The sequence below is a fragment of the Anomalospiza imberbis genome, chromosome 14 (genome assembly GCF_031753505.1).
Source record: "Anomalospiza imberbis isolate Cuckoo-Finch-1a 21T00152 chromosome 14, ASM3175350v1, whole genome shotgun sequence".
In the NCBI taxonomy this organism is placed as follows: domain Eukaryota; kingdom Metazoa; phylum Chordata; class Aves; order Passeriformes; family Viduidae; genus Anomalospiza; species Anomalospiza imberbis.
Genome location: NC_089694.1, coordinates 5033880 through 5057218, shown reverse-complemented (window position 1 = coordinate 5057218; position 23339 = coordinate 5033880). Strand labels below are relative to the sequence as shown.

The 23339-nt window shown below is 41.3% G+C and overlaps 1 protein-coding gene across 4 annotated transcripts in view; it reads right to left on the bottom strand.

Moving 5' to 3' along the window:
* The window catches only part of BRWD3 (bromodomain and WD repeat domain containing 3), a 46490-nt gene that overhangs the window by 7014 nt on the left and 16137 nt on the right, over nt 1–23339 (bottom strand). For all 4 annotated transcript variants that reach the window (XM_068204594.1, XM_068204595.1, XM_068204596.1 and 1 more), the window contains 27 exons: nt 22316–22476; nt 21098–21319; nt 19639–19739; nt 18928–18998; nt 17998–18098; nt 16818–16858; nt 15301–15405; nt 14161–14314; nt 13587–13721; nt 13060–13188; nt 12434–12659; nt 11621–11791; nt 9785–9968; nt 9276–9369; nt 8516–8665; nt 6964–7040; nt 6161–6338; nt 5291–5407; nt 4715–4822; nt 3577–3701; nt 3279–3361; nt 2768–2879; nt 2311–2372; nt 2070–2225; nt 1256–1376; nt 618–743; nt 453–534 (listed from right to left, as the gene is read on the bottom strand). In XM_068204594.1, the coding sequence (XP_068060695.1) occupies nt 453–534; nt 618–743; nt 1256–1376; nt 2070–2225; nt 2311–2372; nt 2768–2879; nt 3279–3361; nt 3577–3701; nt 4715–4822; nt 5291–5407; nt 6161–6338; nt 6964–7040; nt 8516–8665; nt 9276–9369; nt 9785–9968; nt 11621–11791; nt 12434–12659; nt 13060–13188; nt 13587–13721; nt 14161–14314; nt 15301–15405; nt 16818–16858; nt 17998–18098; nt 18928–18998; nt 19639–19739; nt 21098–21319; nt 22316–22476 (3392 nt within the window). The remainder of the gene's footprint in view (nt 1–452; nt 535–617; nt 744–1255; nt 1377–2069; nt 2226–2310; nt 2373–2767; nt 2880–3278; nt 3362–3576; nt 3702–4714; nt 4823–5290; nt 5408–6160; nt 6339–6963; nt 7041–8515; nt 8666–9275; nt 9370–9784; nt 9969–11620; nt 11792–12433; nt 12660–13059; nt 13189–13586; nt 13722–14160; nt 14315–15300; nt 15406–16817; nt 16859–17997; nt 18099–18927; nt 18999–19638; nt 19740–21097; nt 21320–22315; nt 22477–23339) is intronic.

Here is a 23339-nt window from a genome sequence, read left to right as displayed (position 1 = left end):
GGCACTTGGCAACAGGAACTACAGCACATTTCAAACTGCACTGAAGGGGAGACGTGTAAGGAGAGGGAAGCAGCTCAAGGCAGTGATATCCACCCTGGATTCTACCTGACATTTCACTCCAGGGATCAACTGATGGGAAATGACACAGAATTACATAAGGAAATCAGCTTTGCTGCCTCTTTGACAATGGAGAGCTGTTGTCCTTCTGACTAACAGCTCCACTTCCCAGCTCCCCTCATTACTCATCCTTTCAACAAAACATCATATACTGAGGGAAGATTAAAGACAGGCAGTTCCAAAAAGCATTTTTACTTCAGGGAGCTTATTGTCTCAGGTGAGCCTAAACAGCCTCATCTCCAAAACTCAGTGCAATTACCCATAAAATAGAGACTCAACAAAAATCAAAATTTCTTTCATGTGCTGAATTTTAAAAGGGAAGGAAATTATCTTACCTCCTCTTCCTCATCTGTACTGCTCAGGTCTTCTGCTTTCACCTTGTTGTAGATTTCTAATATATCAGTACAGCTCTGATCTCTGCAGGACAATGACAAAAACCAAGGTACACAATGAAGGATCCCAGGAATTGGAGCTGTGGGGTCTGTGAGGTCCAAACTCACCCAATGAAGCGGAGCAGGACATCTGTCACAATTTTGGCTGCTTTGACTATGGGGCTGTCTGGCTCGTTGAAAGTCCTGGCATTGTGTTCAATGTATCTTACCTCCCACATCAGGGCAGAGATTCTCCTGAAAAATACACAAAATTAAAGGAATGCGATGGAGAGGAATGTGTATGTTATTATTCTTCCACGTTCAGTAGGATTCTTCAGTAAAAAATAGAATTGGGAATTCAGATCCAGCAGAAACAGGTTGTCTTCAGAGGTGAAAATAAGAGCAGGACATTATTTATTCCCAAATTAAATGGGAAAACTGGGATTTCCAGTTTCCAGCATAATTCAGTCCCCTTCTAGCAACTGCAGCACAAGCAAAGACTCTGCTCAAAGGCAGCAGGGATAGAAATAAAGCAAACATGCTCTGCCTCCAACACAGAGCCAGGCTCAGGGTGTTCAACCAACACTCCAGATCCAGCTACAGCAGCTTTTGCCTTAACAACATGGCCAGGAGAATTTATTATTCAGGAAGACTCACTTTGCCCAAGGCGAATCTGATCTTCCGCAGTTGCTGAAGGGACTTTTAAACAGCATTCAGCTCCACATAACAATAAATGCAATAAATGTCAGCTACCAACCCAAACTCACCTATAAAACCTGTTTTCAAGCCTCCTCCTGATGGTGGTGAGGTCAGTTGGATAAGCAACGACAGTGCAATACATGGGATAGGCACTAAGGTCCACTGGAACAGCAAAGGGATTAGAAATGTCTGCAAGACAAAAGACCACAATGATTTAGATGCCTCCAAGGGATGTTATACCAAGATTCCTTTTAATGGTTTCTGGGGTTTCTTTCGAAGAATTCAGCAAAAGCAACAGAGCTACAGCTGAGAATGTCATTACCCACTGGGCAGGGTTCCTCCTCTTGTGCCATCTATTCCTACTCTTGAAAAAGCACTTTGTGTTTAAAAATCACATCTGAGATTTGTGTGCCAGCAGCCAATCTGACTGAAAGGAATGAGGCATTTGCACTTACAACAGGAATACTACAACATGCAGCATTGAGGAAGAACACAGACGTGTCCTGGGTGTAAAGAGAAGCAGAATTTAAAGCAAAGTGTGCTATTAAATGGTTACAAACCAGTTGCAAGGAATTTGGAACTGAGGGTATTTAGTGAGGATTTGTTGGTTGGTTTTGAGGGGTTTAATAATATGTTTTGGTCTTTCACCTTTAGATATGACCCACTGGGAAGCCCCACTGAAAGAAATCAGGTGAAGCCCCAGAAAAAGGGGGATTTAGCTTGGAAACTGAAACATGAATTTAAAAGGCTCTTTTTAGTAACTTAGTTGAGTACATTTCAAATACTCCACACCAAGTCCCAGCACTCCATCCCATCCACTCTTCAGTCCTGTGCCACCACCCTGATATTGTTAATCCTTCCCCCTTTTCTCTCCAAACATACCGAGGGAAAGCAGCTGCTCAATCCCCCGGATTACTCGTTCACATTCTTCATCTCTGGAATGGGCCCCCCATTCTCCTTCCTGGGGCTTGTAGAGAAGAGCTGTCAGCTCCTCTGGCGTCACAGGAACTCCAGCACCGACCTCCTCCGGATAAGCAGCTGGAGAGGAACAATTCCAGAGGGTAAATCCAGGGCCCCAGAGCTGTTTGCTTTGTGCAGGGACAGGAATCCAACACACACTTACTTCCTTCTGGGATCGGCTCCATGTCCCATGGACTCATCCTCTCTCTTTCATTGTTGTCCCAGCTATTAAAAAGTTCATTCAAATGCACAAGTTAGAGCTGCATATAAAGACACACCTTTTCTTTACCAGATTTGACCCAAAATGTCACTCCACTTAGGAATAAGACATTCCAACTCCTTATTTTCTTCTTGTATCTCCTATACAGTCACTGCACTGCTGTTTATACCAGAATTGTTGCTTTAGGAATAAATTAAAAAATAAGTAAATATTCAAAATATTCTAAAATAAACAAATAGTAAGTAACAAATAAGAAATACAATATGCAACATTAAATAAGTAAATAAGGTGTCTGGATATGTATTTACTTGGCAAAAGGGATTCTAGTTCTTGAGGTTCTTGATCCTATTTTTGAAGTTCTCTGAGTTGTGTAGGAGCCCCAGGACATGGAAATACTCACTGGACACTGTAGCACTGGAAAGAGCTATCAGGATATTCTGCCTGGAAAGGCTGCTGGCTCTCCACAGTCCCAAACCACCAGGCATCGTCAATGATACTGCGAAATCGATCCCCTGGAAGGGCAAACATTCAGAAAAAGAACAACATCAAGAATTGCTAAATATTTCCTTTTAGAGAATCAGCTCCCTCTTTAGTGAATGCCCTCCTTCCATCCTTACATTTTGCACCCTCAGGGCAGGACTTGCCCATCTCTGGGAATTACTCACAGCTGCCTCACACCTCAGATCCCAACAGATCAGGAGATTCTCCTGCTATCACTGCCCTTGGAATAGTTTCTCTCATTTATTTTTTTTTTCTACAGGAATTGCAGCAAACATCAAATAAAAGTTTCCAATAATCTTTACAATATCACATGTGTATAGTCCTTTACATCAAGTAATAAAGTCAGTCTGTCCCATTAAGCAGCTGCAGAAATGGTGCAAAACACATGGAATTGGGGAAAAAATACTCACCTATTTGCCAGTTCCTTTCTTTGGCTTCATTATAAAACTGATGCAGCACAAGGAAATCAATAACATCTGGCATATCGTGGTACCTTCAGGAAATAAGACCAAAAAAAGTTATTATTGCCCAGAAATACAATTCTAGATGAACTACACAGTCCTCAACTTCCACAGTCCTCATATCCATTTGGGATAACCATTACTGCCATCATCATGCCTTGCACAGGAAATAAGAAAGGAGGAGGGGGGAGCTTCTACACTGCAAGGAAAGCTCTTGAAGAATGTCATCAGCATTCCAGTGACTTACTTTATGGAAAAGGATTCTCCTGTCATTTTGCCTGTGATTGGATCCAGGAATGCAAGCTTCAAGCAGCAGAGTGTGGGAGGCCCAACTTCATATTTAATTCCTACAGTCTTCACAAATTCTTGTTCCTAGTTAGCAAGAAGCATGGAACAGCATTATTTTACCTTGCCAACAACAAAATATCCATTTTAAAGTGAAACATATTAATAAAAAAGAACTATGTTTCCACTCTAAAATACAGGTAATTTCACCCATAATTTTTCTTTCCCAAATACTAAAATCAATCACTGTCACCTCAAAAGGAAAAATGAAGAAGCTCATTCCCTTGGCAGGTTTGTGAACAGGATTCCTACAAATTATTTAAAAGGTTCTAAGGAACAAACCCAGTTTTAAGCACACCAAAGGTTCTCCCTGACCTACCCCAGGGCCACTCTTGCACAGTGGGAAAAAAGGAAATTCTTCTTCTGAAAATGGAAATTCCACAATAGCCTTTATGTTCATGTCCTGTCAAAGCCCATCGTAAGTGAACAGATATTTCCTTTTCCTCACAAAGTGATGATGCCTTGGAAAATTACAGCTGGAATCACTGAATATCGGGGACTTGTAACTGGGTATTTTCCCAGTAATTAACAGAACCACTGGCATGGTTAAGTGAATATGAGCACATATGTGGGCTCTTCTCTTGATATGAAATCTGAGAAAAGCAGGAAAAAATATGGCAACACTGTGGATTAAGGTTTGGGAACTCATTCAAAGCAAGATCCAGTTTAAGAGAACTCTGCACACATTTAGGTGTTTACACCGTGATTTCTTACCACAGCATTAAAAACAAGAAACAGAACCCAAAGGCTCAGGTCACTGCAGAGTGGTGAGAGAACCACAAACAGCTCTGCAGAGCTGGGTTCTGAATAAATTCAGTGTTCAGGCAAAAATAACTTGTGTTGAAAGAGTATCAAGTCCAAAAGCAGGAGGTGAACAGATGTAAAGACTTTGTGTTAATAAAAACTAACTTTAATATTTACAATTAAAACTTTGATATTAACATTTTAAAGCAATGCTTTCTTTACATTTTTCATGCTTGTTTTTCATGTCAGTTTAACATTAGAGACATTCAGCTCTTTGAAGTATTTATTGAACTTACCCTGAGTTCCATTTTGTTCCATGGTTGTTTTTGCATGTTAATACTGTAAATTTTGGCTTTCCTCACTGCCCTCACATAAGCTTCATGGCCTTGCCTAAAGTAGATGATCTTAAAAGAGGAAAAAAATAGAAAATTAAGAGAGAAAAAAAGAGCAAATGAGAAAAGTAGAGAAAATTATTTAAATGACTGTGCTCCTCCTGTTCATAATACCAGATCTTAACCCTTAGAGAACACATTGCACACTTATTTATTTCATCACAAAACACTCTGCTAGTTAAAAATATTTCTATCAGCTCCCCAGATTGGCACCTGCTCTGTGCTTTAAAACTGGGATCATTAAGAAATGTGCAGGTGAAGATGCACAACTGACTTTGCCTGCTAATCCCAAGTCACCTGTGCAGAAAAAGGGACGCAGGACATCGATCCGTAAACAACAAACTGCCTGGGAATTCACAAAGTTAGCAAAACTCAGCCTGTCCTGAGCACAGTTCCCTGCAAACACTGCTGGGTAGAGGAGTCCTACGCAAGCAGAGCTGCTGAGTGCCCTGGGAATGTGGGAATGGCCGAGGGCAGTACCTCATCCCCCATCTGGGGCACGAAGGGCGAGCGGCGGGGAATGGTGTCCAGGATCCACTGGGGGGCCAGCCACTCCTCACTGGGCTCCCCTTCCAGGGACAGCAGCCCGCTGGCTTTCTAAACACACACATCAGGAGATCACATCGGTAAGTGACACATAGAAGTCGAATATTTGCATTAATTTAGAATGCAATCGACACAATATTCACAGTGTAGTTAGTTACTATGGAAAACTCATTGTGCAGTAGTTACTGCAGGTAAGATACAAGGAAGAGCAAATTGTGGAGTGTCATCCTTCCCAAAATCTCCACTACATAGCAGAGAATAAGACAGGATTTTTATAGATATAATTGAAAATTAAAACCTTCATAAATCATTAAAATGTCTTAAAACCTTCATAAATCATTAAAGTGGCCATGGCAGGGGGTGGGATAAGATGATCTTTAAGACCTCTCCAACTCAAGCCAGTCTGTGGTTCTATAATAAAGAAATAAATTGTATTTTTATAATATTCTAAATGTCTTTTTAAAAAATAGCAGGAAAAAGCAATCTGACTATGTCAATACAATACAGATCCATCATAATTTTACAACAAAACCACCCTGTTGTAAACCTGACTGTGGTGACGAGCATAAATCTGGGAGCAAAAAATGGCATTTGAAATGAAGAACCACCTGTGGGAAACATGGAAGCCCAATTAAAAAAACAATAAAATTTCTTGGTAGCACTGGTAGCACAATTACTGTGATCTCTATAATTTTTATTTTTACTCTATACCCATTTATGAAATTTTTTTCTTTGAAAACAACCACTGAAACCCAAATTTCTATTCATAAAATACAAAAGACACTAAGAATTACACTTGCTGACCTTCTTCCTTGGCTGTTTAAGTTTCCTTCGCTTTGGCTCCAGCCCTTTTGTTCCCTTCATATTTTCATCTTCAGAACTACTACAGATTTTCCGAGCTGCCTGCCTGGTTTGTCTCTTTGGAGGCTGCAGATTAATCCCAGCATCTGCTGTCCAGTCTGAATATTCACTTGATGAATCACTGTAGATAATAAAAAAGTTGCAAGAAAGAGAACAGAAAACTTCATTTTCCCCACAGTGGATTGAAAAGTCCAATCATTCAACCTGCTCTCCTGGTTCTGCTCAGGATTAGCACAGAACTTTGTTATCATGTGAATTTAAAGAAAAACAAGTGCTTTCTGATTTGTGATTTCAGTAAATTCTGTTATCAATTTGAAACTCACAGTAAAACTACATCTATGGCTGATATCAATTCTCATTAACTCACTGATTTACAGATTGACTTCATAAGAACTGACAGCAAAAAATGCATGGAACATTTACGGAACTAGAGCAGTTCCCTAAAAATCCAGCTCTGACTTCTTTAATACCAAATAATACACATTCAGGATTTATATGGCAAACTGGCATTGATTTTTTTCAAGTAGCTCTTAATTAAAGACAACATCTTCTTATAAAAGGGTTTTTAGAATTGTTTTTGACTTTGAAATTAAAAAGAACAGAAAAAAACCCACAGAATAAAATGTTTCATGATGAACTGATTAAAAATCAATCTTCAAAATGAAGTCTGAGTATCTCAGTATCAGTTGTCCTACTAAAATCCCATAACAAACCAGTGTTCCCAATTCAGAGCCCAGTGGAGGTACCTGGAACTGCTTTCACTCTGCCAGGCTGCCACAGGATCATCCATGGATGCATCACTTGTGCCAACAGTCTCATCTTCCTGTAGTGAAAACAAGAGGATTCACTCTGGGGCCAAGGGTAAAATTTCACAGTTTTGTTTGCAAGCAAGTTGTGTCACCTGAGGAAAGCTTTGTATTCAAGGGCTGATTTAGCTTTAAAGAAATAAATCCACAATTTCTTCCTATATCTTAAATAATATAATAATATATCCTTATATAGCTCCTATAGAAACAAATGTGAATTTTTATTATACCAGAACTACAGAATAAGTTCTTATTTAAGTGTTTGAGTAATAAATTCTAGTGGCCAGGGCCCAGCTTTTTGAGCTGTTCTGTACTTTCAGTGCATTTACAAAGCAACAATGTTCAGTCTCTTCCTTAAGGAGAACAAGTTATATAGATCTGTATATTTTAAGTTCTTCCCTTGCCAAAATCAATGATTAATACCAATACTCAATCTCTTTCAACAGCAGTCTACAGTTATAGATGAAATCAAAGCACTGCAAAATGAAATCAAAGTCCTGACCCAGAATCCATGTGCTGTATGAAATCCCAAAATAGCAAGTGGTTTAACACAGCCCAGTTAAATTTACTTGAAAATGTTTCAGGTTTCCAAAAATACAGGAGCTGTTTTAAGCTACTTTTGAACACTGTCCTGGCATTTAGGTAAATGATCCTTCACTCTCCAAGACCAACACGCCACAGGAACACCACAAATCCCAGGGACTCAATGACCTGAGTGTTTCTTCCCATGTGGAGAATCACAGAATATCCTGAGCTGGAAGGGACCCACAAGGATCAGAGCTCAGCTCCTTGCCCTGCCCAACAATCCCACCCTGGGCATCCCTGGCAGTGCTGTCCAAACCCTCCTGGAGCTCTGGCAGCCCCAAGGCTGAGCCCATTCCCTGGGAGCTGGGCAGTGCCCAGCACCCTCTGGGGGAAGAAGCTTTCCCTGATCTCCAGCCTGACCCTGCCCTGGCACAGTTCCAGATGTTCCCTGGGTCCTATCCCTGTCACAACCGCTCTGGATTCCCAAGAGTGCTCAAAAAAATCATCAAGAGAGGCTTTGTGATAGCATCAGCAGCAATCTGAGGATTCTTGGATGAATTCCCTCAGGCCCCATCGATTTGTAGGGATCCAGCTGGAGCAGCAGATCCCACACAAGCTCAGGGCTGACTGGGAGTTGATCACTCTCACTCATGGCTCTCCAGCTTAGAGCACCGGGACCCCCTTGCTCCATCAAGATGGAGACAAAGGATGTGTCAAACCCCTCTGCCCTGTCCCTGCTTGTGAGGTGACCATCCCCATGCTGGAAAGGGCCAATGCTATTTTTACACCACCTTTTGCCACAAATACATTTGAAAAACTTCTTTTTACTGCCCTCCACCCCAGTCCTGGCAGCTCCAGCTCAAACTGAGCTTCGGCTGCACAAACTTCCTCCCTCCAGCAGACACGCGGAACCCTAACGTGGATTTGGGAAGGGGGAAGCTGCTGGAGGCTGCTGGGAGGCTCAGACCTCAGAGGAGCTGTCGGACTCGTGGCGTGCACAGGGGTTCTGGCTGGCTCCCTGCTGGCTGTGCTCGATGGTGGAGCGCGTCTGGTACGCGTGCTGCCGCTTCCGCTGGTTCCTGCGCAGCGAGCGGCCGCCTCCCGCCTGGAACTCGCTCTGCCAGGGGGACAGGAGCACAAACAGGGACAAATCAGGGACTTACTCATGAGTTAAACACTAAAAAGGTGCCTGGTTGCAGCAGCTGAGTGTTGCATCCCAGCTGATTGTATTGCACCACAACCGAGCAGTAAGAAAGCACTGTAGAATTAGACAGTATCTCTGACACATTGTGGATGTTTTAGATGTGGATTTCAACAGAAATTCTACTTTATAAAGTGGCACTCTTTGGAAAGGAGATGATTAAAAATACCTTTTTTGTCTATAAAATTCCTGCAGTCTCTGCACAAGATAAATTCAGCTCTTGTAAAAGTCTGGCACCTCTACTTTCCACAAGTCAAACTGAAAACCCACCGTGGCTCTGTGATTTTCCTTTCCCAGCATCTTCCCACCACTGAAACCTCAAGGACAGAGATTTACCACTATTTGGATATTACAGACAGCCAAATCACAGTTACAGAAGGAAGAAGACAGTGAGCCAGAGAAACAATTAAGACTATTGATCTTCTAAATAATTCAATAAAATTGGTTTGGGGTTTGTTGTTGGTCTTATTTTTGTTGCTCAGTACTGCTTCCCACCCAGGTTGTTTCTTCCAGGGCACTAACTCACCCGTTGTAAGGTGTGGGATGGCTTTCTCTTCTTGTCAGCAGTGTATAAACTGATTTCTATTTCACCTTTGGCAGCTCGACATTCTTCCTGGACCCTAATTATAGATAAGAAACACACATTATATTCATTAAATCATCATGGAACTCAACAGCCTCCTTAACATACACATCAAAATACTTGTGCTGCTCTAAGAAATCTGTGCATAAATCCCCCTAGCAGCATCCATCCATTCGCTCCTGGAATCACAAGTTAAAGAACCAAACTCGTTAGTTGAGCAGCCATAATTATTTTCAAATGTACTAAAATTATTTTCAAGTCTTTTTTAAATAAAGCTTGAGGGAAATGTGGTATTCAGAGTACTGAAGAAAGACTGACTTGTGAAAAGAAGGAATTACCATTCTCAACTCTCCATTCTGATCCTAATATTCCAAACAACCAAGCCCCAAAGCTGGAAAATCATCCCGGGAGTATGGGAGGATCATTCCACATTACACAACTGAGCCTCTTACTTGCTGATGCCTGGAGGGAGCTCGTTGACCACCACCCTCCTGCTCCAGGCCATGAGGTCCCTCTCGGTGGCCATCTGGCTGCGGGGCGCGTTGTGGTGCATCTGCCGCACGCCCTCGATCTGCCCGCTCCGCCGCAGCCCCACGTTGGGCGGGGACGCCACGTCCAAGCCCGGGCTGCGAAGAGCTGGGAGAGAGAGAGAAACAAAGAGCTTCTTCACTTCCAGGGGCCACCAGTAAAATCATGGAGTCACAGGATGGGTGGGTAAGGAGGGATCTTAGAGATCAAACAGCGCCAGCTTCTGCCATGGGACGCCTTCCAGCATCCCAGGCTGCTCCAAGCCCTGTCCAGCCTGGCCTTGGGCACTTCCAGGGATCCAGCTTCCCTGGGCACTCTGCGCCAGGGCCTGCCTACCCTCACAGGGAACAATTCCTTCCCTGTATCTCATCCACAGTTTAAAGCTTAAGGAAGGCACAAAGATTGATAACAAAGGTTGATAATAATGGAATCACTGCCATCATTGTCCTTACTCTTCCTTCACAATTCCCACACCCTTAAATACTGTATATCAAATGATAATATTGCATTTATGGTTGTGCAAATTCTATATAAAAATATCTGGCTGTTTCAATACTTTACATGTACTCCAATTAACTTAATCAAATGGGCAATTCATGTGGGCAGTCACTAATCAATGCAAGGGGAAGGGAAGGGAAGGGAAAGGGAAAGGGAAAGGGAAAGGGAAAGGGAAAGGGAAAGGGAAAGGGAAAGGGAAAGGGAAAGGGAAAGGGAAAGGGAAAGGGAAAGGGAAAGGGAAAGGGAAAGGAAGGGCTTTAATTTCCACACTACTCATACCTGGAAACTCCTTTACACAACTACAGGGACACACAAATAAAAGTGGGAACAGGGGCTGTACAACACACCAACATATCCTAAGCAGCAGAAAAGACTTTGTGTGAGCTGAAGCTGCCTTTTAGACAACCTTCCTGAAATATCAACTTCGATCAAAGCAAAAATGCATTTTCATATTTTTCCCTGATATTTTTCTTACTTCTTCTTGGATTGAAACACAAGCAATTCCACATCCAAATCCTAATGAGCTTTGCCAGGAAATCTACTTCAAATACATGTAATCAGTCACTTAACCTAGAAGTGATTTATTAGCAGCTGTGAATTCTCCCAAGACTCAGGCTGACTTGCAGCACAGTCCTGGGCATCTGCTCCCTCCCATCAGCTGCACTCACTCAGCTGCTCACATCTGATTGAGTGTGGTTTCAATTTTTAATCACTTTGTGTATTAAAAATAAAATCACAGTAGCAGAACACTTAACAGGAAAATAATCTCAAGCTTTCTAAGGAAACACTAAGACAGAGCAACATATTTATTTTATTAGCACTGATGCTCAGCCTTGTGCTGCAGCAGGAAACCATTAGTCTGTCACAACACTATTCCACTGACAGCCCCTAATTATATGCTTTCATTTTGGCATTTTGCAGTTATGAAGTTTTATCTCTGCACTGATATCAAGACAATACAGTGAACTTCATGCTTATTTTTCAGGGAACTGGTTTATAGCAGGAATAATTCCAGTCTAATAACTCCTAACCATCAGATACAGCCCAGTTAGACGACTGGGCGGCCTCAGCTGCCCCTTAAATTTATAATTCCTCTGTTGGAATCCACAGAACATCCCAGTGCTCCACGGGGGTTAACAAGGTGTAGAAGAAGAGGAGAGAAAAGCATCATCAAAGACAATGTGTCAGAACTGACATTAACATTTTGATCAGTCCTTCCTGTGATAAGGAAGGAACTGATGGAGATAAGGCTGGACACTGACCTCCATTAACAGAGTGGGATCTGTTGAGTGGAGGATTTGGAGGAGTTTCTCCTTCATTAATTAGTCTCAGGTCTTGTTCCCTCTGGAGCTCTCTGATCATCCCATCAAGGATACTCTCATCCTGGTCATTGGTTTGCTGCCCGATGACTTGTTCAACCACCTCACCATCACCTTGACAAGAACAAAACCACAAATGCTGATAAAATGATGGATTTCTATATTAGCAAACAGCATAGAAACAATCCCATTTAAAACTCTGCCCCACTATTTGTCTGCTCTGCAAAACATCTGATCACCAGCTGGCTTTCTGCTCTCATGTAATAAATGGAGGCAAAGTTTAGAAGAGAAGTTACAATAAAACCCTAAAACTCCAGGCCACATGTAGAACATAAACACAACCCATCAGAAACAGCAGAAAGAAATAATGCTTCAGCAGGTAAGAATGGAAGGTCTTTTTTGGAGATCAGCATTTTGCTAAAGTTTGTGTCTACAAGAAAAAATAACTGTTTTAAAAAACAAAAGCTGGTTTTCCACGTCTTCCTCACCTTCCTGCTTGCCTTTTGACATCCATAGTTACAGAGGTTAACAGACAATGCTTTAAACATCTGCCATATACCTGGGAGAAATCCAGAGATTTTGGAATACTCTTGCCTCCAGTCAATTTGATTGCACACATAACCCCCACCCCACCCCCTCTTCTACCTGTATATTGAATTTAAACCATTAATTTATACATCCTCACAGCACCATCCCAGGAGCTGGTGCTCAGTACTGTGCCACACTTGTATTATTCATGAGCTTCAGACAGAATACCATTAGCCACATATCCCAGCTGAGGAATAAGTTGTTCATCCTTGCAATTTTCCCTCCCTGGCACCAGCCGCTGGAATCTCGTGGGATGAGGATTTCCATCAACATCCACCAGGAATGGAGGAGGCATAAGGTGTGGAGCCTGTTGAGTCTGCTCATCCAGCACATAATTATTGGCATCCCGGATCAGGGGCCGGTAATCCGTGTGGAAGAACATCTGATCAGGAATCTGAAAGAAAAGCAATTTAGGAAATAAATCAATGGCCATTTGCAGCTGTCTTGCTGCTCTGGAATGGCTCCCATAAACCACAACTCCTACACTTGGGATCAGCACAAGGAATGTTGTGACAGAGAACAGATTCCTACCACAAATGTGGTTTATTACCAAGGCCTGATGCAGAAATTCAACAGTAAAATAGGCCAAGAGAGGTGGACAGAGAAGTTAATGCCTTTCTCCTCTATCTATAGAGTCTCTTGTCTAAATCTTTTTGATTTAGATAAACAGCAACTGCTCCATGACCTAACTATTATTTTGTCTGGGGCAGGGTGAGGGAATAAATTGTAACACAAATATTTCTAAGACAAAATCAGGTCAAGACAGGGAAGAGTTTAAAATTCATTCAACCCACCTTTTCATAATATTTATTGCATCCAAAACCAAATAGTAGCAGATGTCCATGAGAGTCTGTGCAGGCAAAATGCTGCCCATCTGGTGAGAACTTGCAATCAAAAACAGCTCCATGGCCTTGGCCCTCAATCTGTACCAAGCACAGATAATTCCTTTCACAACCAGACACTCTCTGCAAGAGCATTTTCACAAACATTTCCCCTGTGCTCCAACATGTACTGAATCCTCATTCTGTGACTTCTCATCTTGCTCAAGACTGATTTACACTTTTATTTATTAGAGTTAAACTGAATAACAAAGTAAAACTTCACATTTTCTCTCTGTCCTGAAATTTCAACAGAACTTTTAATGTATGTTCTGGAACAACCACCTGAAGTCTACATTTTATGTTAATGGCAGACATAGGTCAAGATCACCAAAGATCTCAGAGCTGTACTGGCTCTGGAGGTATTTAATGCAATCTGCTTTTGTCTCAAGACCAGTTTTGTGAAAAACAAAACAAAACAAATCTTCTGTGATCCTTCTTACCATGTTAAAGTAATTGCGAATTTTTGTTCCTTTGTCTATATCCCAAACAAAAATATTCCCATCGTGTCCTGCCGAAAGCACAATCCTTTGGTCAAAGGGATGAGCCTCCAGAACAAAAACCTCATCGTCGTGACCCTGCAACGACAGCAGGGGGAAAAAATGAAGTTTTATTTCTCCATGCGGTATCTCCAGATGTGCTGGGAGTTACTGAGAGGACATCCCAGATCAGGGAGTCACCCAGGACCCCTCAATTTACTGGAACTGTGCTTGGCCACCATTCCGGCCACAGGTTTGGCAGTGTCACTGCTCAGCACCACTGAGATGGGGAGGGATGGGGAGGAAGGAGACATCAGGGCACAAATGGAGCCTCCAAAGGGTCCCCTGTCAGCCAGCAACCACCAGGATTCTGCACACCAGCTCCTGTCCCCATGGTGCACCCTCCTCCTAGCAGGCAGGGAACAGCTGGATACTTCAACACCAAATCCTTGTCGTGGGAATGGTGATGAGTTCAGCCTCAAATCCATCTCAGAGTGAACTACATCCTCCTGGGATTCCCCCCTGGAATTGTACTCACAGATAAGCTATGGAGAAGCTGCCCTGTGGACGAGTTCCACACTTTGAGGAGGAAATTGTTGACTGCAGTGATGACTGTGGCATCGTATCGATCCCAAGCCACCATGGTAACCTTCAGCTTGGTGACCTTGTCCTCTCCAGATGCCACATTGTTTCTAAGGAAATCAGCAATTTAAAAAGGAATAAATCAGTAACTACATATGGAAACACTTAGGAGAGCCAATTCAGTATGAAATTCGGGGGAGGATGGATCACAGGCACCTCTGTGACTTTGGCTAAGGCAGGAGAATGAAGGATAGTTCTGCAGTGGTAAAAACCAAATACGGGAAATATTCAGTGCCACTGAGATTTATAGAGCTCTATTTCCTTAAAAAGGACATTTTCTCCTCTGTTCCTAAGCCATCATCCTTCCCTACCCCAATTTTTCCTTTCAGCTTTATTAGGCTTTTTCCTACAAGGCGTTTTTCTTATCAGTCATCAATATCAGTGAACTCCACAATGAGCAGGAACCTGCTAAATAAATCCAACTCACACTTCCGACTGCAAACACTGCAAATGCAACCACTGAAATATGGAGAATTCTGCAAAGCAAGTGCCTAATGGATTTCTCCATTTCTGCTCTTTGTTGTTGTGAATATTCAATCACAATTCAATTACAGGGCACTTAAAGAAGTCACTTGAGGATCTCAAAAAGAAAAACTCAAAACCCTAATTGAACCTGAGAACCAAACACTCATTTCACCTCTTACTTGGAAACCTAAGGTAGAAATACAGTGTTAAGAACCATGTTGGATATATACATATATATACATATACATATATATATATACATATGTAAGCAAATGATCACTGGGGCTCTACCAAAATCTCTTTCTGTGAGATAAATCATTTGACATTCTTATTTCATGTGTAAAATACTAAATATTCCTCAATCATTACGACAGGGAAGTACCAACAGATCAACAGATTATTATTTATTTGGGGGTGAATTAACTATGTAAGTTGAAATAGCCACCACATTTTCAATACATGCATGGAAATCAACTTAAAATGGAAGCAAATAACCAGTTTTCAATATAATGAAGTATTTAACTTGCAGGTAAATGTGCCCATCAGGTGTGTTCTGCTTGCTCTGCTTTACCCTGTCATTTTTGTAGCCATATCCAGGACCAGACTCTTCCAGTCATGCTGATGGTAGTGCCAGATTCTTGCTGTTCCATCCCTGCTTCCACTGACAAACCTTAAGCTGTGGGGCAAAGGGGAAAAAATGCCATGAAATTCTGAATAAAGATGGTTTCATCCCCACATGGACCCCAATAAATTATATATATGCACACTTGGTAGTGTGTACTTGTGCATCTCTACTTCTCTCACTCATGAGGTTACAATTTCCATATCAGATACTGGAGGGTACCAGAGAGTTTCTAGCCCACAACATTAATTACATTTGGCTCCAGCAGCAGATGGCCTTGGAATGACTTCAATGTCGTAATTCATACGAGCTGCACATTCCCTTTTTAATGACATCAGCAAATCCCTGGAGCAGCTCAGAGTGGCAGCAAAGAAAGGGAAACCGAGTGCCAGGAGTCTGGCATAAATTATAATGCATTAACTTAGGGACAGGGTGAAGACAGGCAAGGGAAAGAGCCAAGTGGAGCACAAGGAGGTTGTCCTGCCTGTGGAGCTGAACGGGAATATTTCAATTTTTAAACCCCTCCTTATTAAAAAATGTCAAGTATGCAGCAAATGTATTTAACCACACGATAATGCTTTGGCCATCAATGTCACTGAAAACATTTTTCTTGAAGAACTGGGAAAAAAGCTACTCAAGTAATAGATTTTCACAGGATGGCCAACATCTATGCAAGTATATTCCATTTATATACAAAATTACACTTAAAAGGCAAATCTATTCAACTTTATGAAGTAATTGTTTCACCTTTTCAGTTTCCCTGGTCTGATTTTTTTCACTGTGATGAAAAATAATTTGAAAATGTTTGTGACAAATTAATTTTCTTCTTAATTTTACTTCTTTATATTAAAATAAAAAGGAAGGTACCCCTTTTCCATTCAAAGCATTGTTGCAGAATATAATTTTCAGTGAGTATGTGACCTCCTTCCCTCTCACATGGCTTGGAAGGAGCTGGTGGTACAATTATCCCAGCACATTCCCACATCATTCCACATGACAAAGCTCTCCAATTACAGGTGCAGAGCTACAACTGGACTTGGAAGGCTCATCCCTTAAACCTCCTGCCCAGCAAAATAAGGAATAGGAGCAAAAGCTGAGATAAAAACATCTAGATTTACTAACTTTTGCTTTAGACTACATTGATTACAATGCTCTTCCTCCACAGGCAACCCCTCTGGGGGCTACCTGGGAAGGTTCTGACACAGAAAGGTTATAAAATTTGGGTTCCAATTTGCTGTTTGAAAGAAAAAACAAATTAAAAGCACAGTTACAGAACATTTTTGTTGTTACAGCAGAGGACAACGAGTTTGAGCTTGTGGACATGACACACATCTTGCAACACACTGCAATAATTTGTCCAAGATTAAGCCAAGCCCACGGGCAAATCTTTCTGTGCCAAATTCTCCATGAAATGTTGTTTGGAAAATTAAATATCATCATTGTCAGGTCCAAAACCCAGCACTCACCTGTCACCATTGTTACAGAACTGCACCGCAACCACTTTGTCCTAAACAGGAGGGAGGAGAAAAACAGAAGTGAAAAACTCAGCCTAAAATATGAGATTTTTACTTAGCAAATTGAAAAAAAAGTCAAAAAAATAAAGTACAGAGAAGTTGTATTTGAAGTTAAAACTTCACCAGACAAATTGTGTTAAACACTGAAATAGGAAACTTCAGAGAGGTGATGGTTTCCTGCAATTTTTACATCTAACATGAAAGTGTATCAAAAAATTTAATCCAAAAAATGCACACCTTGGCTTTATTAACCCTCACAAATCGTTGAGAAACAAATGTTATGTTTTAGACATAATTTTGCCCCTTTTTTAATTTGCCCAATACTTGTGCTGGCTCCATGATTTGCTCTCCTTACTCCCACTGATGTCTCTATCTCCTGGTAACTGGGATTTGGTTTAGGGGGAGCTGACAGCTGTCTGCAGGATTAAGAGTGGATTTAAAGAAATTAAAGGAATTACAGCTTCTTCCAAACCTGTTCAATACAGAAAAAAAATCCTTTTCTTTTGTGAGCAAAATACTTGTTAGATGAGTTGGCTTGGAGACTTCAACGTGAGAGCCACGACTCCCACTGAAGTTCAGGGAATCAATTCAGACCTTGGGCTTAATCCATAAAATGTTCCTGAGATGGTAAATTTGTAGTTTGAATTTTTATGGGAACCTTTATGCATTATCTGAAAAAAATACGCTTTTAAGCTTTATTTTCTAAATGAAGTTACCATCGTGATCCAAATTTTGACAGCACAGTCCAAAATCTGAATTACTTTTCTTATGTGGATTTAACTAAACATTCAACAGCAAGTTTCATAGGAAAAAATGGCATTGTGCAATAATATTGTGCATTAAACCTGTTTTAATTCCTCATTCCAACACAGAATTTTTTCAAGAATAAGGGAAAATAAGTTTTCTGGGGAATGAAATACATAAGGCCTACTTTGCACAAACCTCCTGCCTCAGAGGGAGTTAAAAATAAACATCCCACAAATTTCCAAGCTTTTAAATACCACAATGTTGAAAGCCAAACAAATTCTAGACAGTAAATTAAAAAAACCACAATGATGTACAGAAATCAAGTACCTGAAATGAGGAAAAGGGAGGAGGGAAAAAGAGATTTTCTTTTGGATTTGCCTCTTACCGTGTGAGATTCCAGCTCAGCCATTTTCTCTGGAGATTCTGAGCCCAAATAATAAATTCTTATCACGTGGTCAGTGCTCCCTGTTGCAATGAACATGCCACCTAAAACAAAGAATCTTCTGTGAGAAGAAAAGTCATCCAAGGAACAACTTAATTTAACTTCATTTATGTTAATTTGCTGCTTTCTTATCAAAGTAACAAACTAGTTTTAAACAGAAAACTTCAATGTAAACAGGTAAATGTCGAATATAATATTTAAATGCAGTTTCAATATCTGCTTGACACACATCAGAGATTATTGCTGAGTCGGGATGCAGTGATAAAGGTATTTTATTGTAATTTCTTTACAATATTGTTCAAAAAGGGCACTATTGTGTGGTTTACTGCATTGAAATGGGTTTAGTTAATTCAGGATTTCTGGCTTTAAAAAAGGAGTGTGGCTCTCCAAAAGTTCTCACTTTCAAAAAGTAAATTTAATGAGCAATTACATCATTTTCTTTGTAAAAATCAGTATTTTTGTTCATTCAAAGCTGCAGAGGAGGTTTGCTGAGCTGAGATTTTCCAATACATTGAATTGATCCTCTTAGAATTCAGCCAAATTTGGAAGTGTAATCTTTGACAGAGGATTACCACAACTTTTCACTCAAAAACTTTACAAGGTAAAGTCTTAAAAGGATGCAGCAGAGAAATATTTCTGATGTGCAAGAGACTGAAAGCCTTGGAAGAGGTCAAGCTATTTTAGCTTAATTACAGGAAAAAAGAGAAAGAGCAGCTTGAGGCAGACACTTTGCAGGGAAGATTTCCAATAATCACAATTTGACAGGAATAAAATTAACTGGAAAAGGGTTTAACACTATTTGTATTTAAAGAGAAGTAACAGAACTGTCACCAAAGCCCCAGAGTCATGAAACAGCTGATGCTGGACACATACCAGAACTGAAAGATGAACAGGAGATCTGAACACCAGGCCTGGACCTCTCTGCAAACTTCACAGGACGATCCCTACATGCAAAACACAATATTTTTATTTTCTCTTCTTTATTCAACACAAACAGTTCCCTGCAGCTCAGCAGGCTGGGGTCAAGCTCATCTTAAATCTCTTAATTTTATAATTCTCACATAAGTTTGCTAGAATTTGTTTTTCATTTTAGGAATTTCCTTTCTTAGTTTAATAAGAAAACAGTAATTCTGTAAACTGAGAAGATTATTGAACTGATTTATCATTGTCCCCACCAATTCAAATCTATTTGAAACAGACCCTGCCAAACCATTATTCCAATAGCATTTCCCCCTGATTAAATATGGATTTGATGACATCTACATATGTACATTCTTCTGATTAAAAGCAAATTAATTCTCCTGCCTGTACATTTTGGACAGGGATTTAATCCTGAATGTAAAACCTGGAATTTCTTCCACAACTTTGGCTTGCAAAGCACAAACCTCAGAAATAACAACCTCAATCTCTGCCTCCCCTTTGTGTTCCAACACCACAGAATCCCAAAGTGCTCCTGCCCCACACACCACTTTATTGAGCAAGAAAACACCCTTATTTCATTATATCAGCATTCTTCTCCATGCCAAAATTAAAAATAAATTCCTCCTTGAGTTAAAATAATTGTAATTATCTCAACAGTCTCACTTGAATTTCATGGTGTTCGCATGCCACTGCCAGAAACAGATTGTTCCGTCGGCACCAGTGGAAGTGAGGTATCGAGTTGTTCCTTTCCTTGCTGGAGAGAACTAAAAATAAAAGTTGTAACAATTAAACCAGCCCCTATTTTCTCTTCTTTCACGCTGGAAACTTGTTGACAAGAATGTTTTTCACTAACACATTAGTTTCTCCCCAGGAGTATAGAGAGCAGGGGTAAGCACAGAACCAGAACTTCCATAAAAATAAAGCTGCGGAAATGGAAAACACCTACATTCTGGTCAGGAATTCTTTGGTTTTTACCACACAAAGGAAATTGGAGAAATGAAACAAGCCCAGACCCTGTAAATGGGGTAAAACCAGTTCTTTCTAGGATAGAACTGGATCAAACATGGCAAATAGAACTATTCCTGCATCCAAGCCCAATGAAGAACAGCTGCACAGCAGGATCCTCTCTCTTCTATCTTCTTAAACCTCTCTAAGGATTTTGAAAGCTTTTTATTCTTAATTTCATAACTGCAGCAATACCTTTAATCCTTAGGCTACCTGGTAATTTGATAAAGGAATCCAGCACTGCTTCCTCAGAAAGCAGTGACTGATTGTATTTTAAATTATGTTATAAAATTTCAGTTTTACAAAGAGCTTGAGAGAAACACACACACACACATATATACACATACATATACATGTAAACAAATAATACACCAGTTGTAAAGCAGGTTGGAAAATACATTTCTAACACAATCACCTTTACATGGTTGAAATCAGACAAAATTGGAAGTGTAGGGAAGATGGGGAGAAATGGGACTCCTGGGGAATACTGGCACGATGGAGAAGCCTGTGCTGAATCCAAGGCAGCACCACTCCAGGAGAGAGGGATTCTGAGCCAAACAGCCCCACTCACTCTCTCCTCTCTGTGCACCACCTGCCAAACTGCGGGGATTGTCCTTTTTATCCTGGAATTTTGTTTTTTTGAAGGCTTCTGGCAGTTGTGAAGTTTTTTTTAAAGAAAATCTGCATTTGCTACAACATCCAGAGCAGCTCTTTAAGCTACAAGCTCAGATAACAAGGAAACAAGAAATGGGGAGTAAGGAATTCTAACTGATCCTTCTGAGAAACAAATATTCTCAGTGAACACAAGAGTGTTGGGTCAGGTGCTGTGCCAGGAGCACAACCAAAGATGCCAAACATGTCAGCGAGTTGAGCCAAGGAGATGCTGCTGCTCTCTTGAGTTGCTCCAAAAGAGCATCAGATCACCCATTTTGTAGACCTAAGGAAGCAGCAGTGGGATCACACAGCTAAAAGCACACGGAAGCACGAGGGTCATCCCCTGGGCACCGGAGGATTGAGTTAACCAGGAAAAACACCCTTGAGGTGGGACGAATCACACACAGAGCTCTTATTACCATTCTAATGCAAGGGTTTAGGGGAAAACCCCATCAGTCCTTACCTGTATGGAAGTGATGGAAGCTGAGTGGCCCTGCAGGACTGCGAGGGGGGCACAGGTCCGGAGGCACCACACCCTGACCACCTTGTCACAGCTGCCCGCGGCCAGCAGCGTGTTCTCGTAGTTGACGGCCATGTCCGAGATCTCGGCCGAGTGGCCCCGCAGGGTGGACAGCAGGCGCCCGTCATCCGTGGCCCAGATCTTCACCAAACAGTCATCTGACCCCTGAAATTCCACAGGAATTCCCAAAGGTTACAGAAAATATGGGGTATGTTCCATGCAACGTCACACACGGATCACTGCGGATGGACAGGGATCACAACCCCCGGGAACCGACAGGACAGCTCCGTGGGATTCCACAGAGGCCAATTCTAGGAAGAAATTCTTCCCTGTGAGGGTGGGGAGGCCCTGGCACAGGTTGCCCTAAGAAGCTGTGGCTGTTCCTGGATCCCTGGAGGTGTCCAAGGCCAGGCTGGACAGGGCTTGGAGCACCTTGGGATGGTGGAAGGTGTCGCTGCCCATGGCAGGGCCAGGGGCTGGATGACTTTGAAATATTCCATCCCATCCAAACCATTCTGGGATTCTATGATTCTATGAACTGTGGAGCCTGGGAATCATCTTATGGAATCAAGGATTTCAATTTGATAAAAGAAAATCATGGAATCACAGGATGGTTTATGCTGAAAAGGAATCTATTTGGAAGGCAGGGACACCTTCCACTATCCCAGGTTGCTCCAAGCCCCATCCAACTTGGCTCCAGGGATGGGGCAGCCACAGCTCCTTGGGCACCATGTGCCAGGCCCTCAGCACCCTCATGGAAAAGGATTTCTTCCCAATGTCCCACCTAAGCCTCTCCTCTGGCAGTGGGAATTCCTCCTTTTTCTGTCACTCCTTGCCCAGGGATTAACATTAACAGCTAAAAATGCATCATTCATTTGAAAAATCTGTTGATTTTTAAATATGCCCAACAACAAGCAAGGGCATCACCACAAAAATGGATGCCAGTGCATTCTGAGAAAAAACTTAAAATAATTGTCACATATTCAATGACACACTACAAATCCAGGAAGGTAAATTAGTAGAAAAGCAACTTACAGCTGAAAAAAGTCACATCTCCATCTCAATCAGTGACTAAGGGGCTGTTGAGGAACTCAAGAAAGAAAGAAATCAAACCAAACAAATCAATCTTCAAAAAGAAAAAGGTCCAAATTTTAAACTTACTGTAAAAATTCTCCTCCCACTGCGATCAAAGGCAATGCAATAAACAGAGGAGAGGTGCCCCAAAATCCTCTTGTGCATCTTCATGTGTTGGTAGGTGGATGTCGGGAACAAGTGGCTGAAACGGCCACATCCAGTTAATTGCCTGGCAGAAAGGATATGAACTGAGAGAGAAAAAAGAAGCAAAAAGAAGAGTGAGACATGAATTTTGTCCAGAACTCAGAGTAAATAAATATTAAATCAAATAGAGTATTTATTAATGACTTTATTATTAGAATCAGTAATAAATCCGAACCTCTTCCACCTTATCAGAACATTTTGTCCAGTGTTATAAAAAGAAATCCCACTCCTGATGGAGCCTTTCAGTACCCACCACAGGCTGCACCTGCTTCCTTACCAAAAATACAAGCAGAATGAAAAGTTCCCACCACAATTGGGAGTTATTCCAATGTTCAATTCATGAACAGGTAACAGATACACTTATCCTACAAAGATGTGGAAAATCTTTAAGGAAAATCTTTGAAGGAAGAAAGGAAATTTTGGAAATTTAGGAAATTACATGTTACTAATATTAATTACAAGAAGAGTATAACAATAGTTTATTTAAAGTGCTTTTTGGTGATAAAAGAAGTGATAAAAGGTGATATAAATCTTTCCCTGGAATGGCTTCCTGATCATATGTAGGGCCAAAGGACTTCCACATCCACATCCTTGCATTCCCATGGCAGTGGAATTGAAGAACAAGAAATAGGTGGCACTGATGGAAAACTCCCAGTGGAGGAATGGCAGGTAGGAGAAAGAACTGCAACCACAGCAAACTCCTTCCCGTTTCCATAGCCAGCAGTCCTTGCAAGAACAGCCTAAAACCTAAATGCACCAATCCACCCTGCAAAAAAGCCTTTGATTGGATGCACAATTTGAGACCATTTTGGGGGTATTTAATTTCACCAATTCTCTCCTATTTCTATCTTCCCTAACCTAGCCTCACTCACAGCACTTGAACTTTGGATTTGAAAGTTTTGAGAGG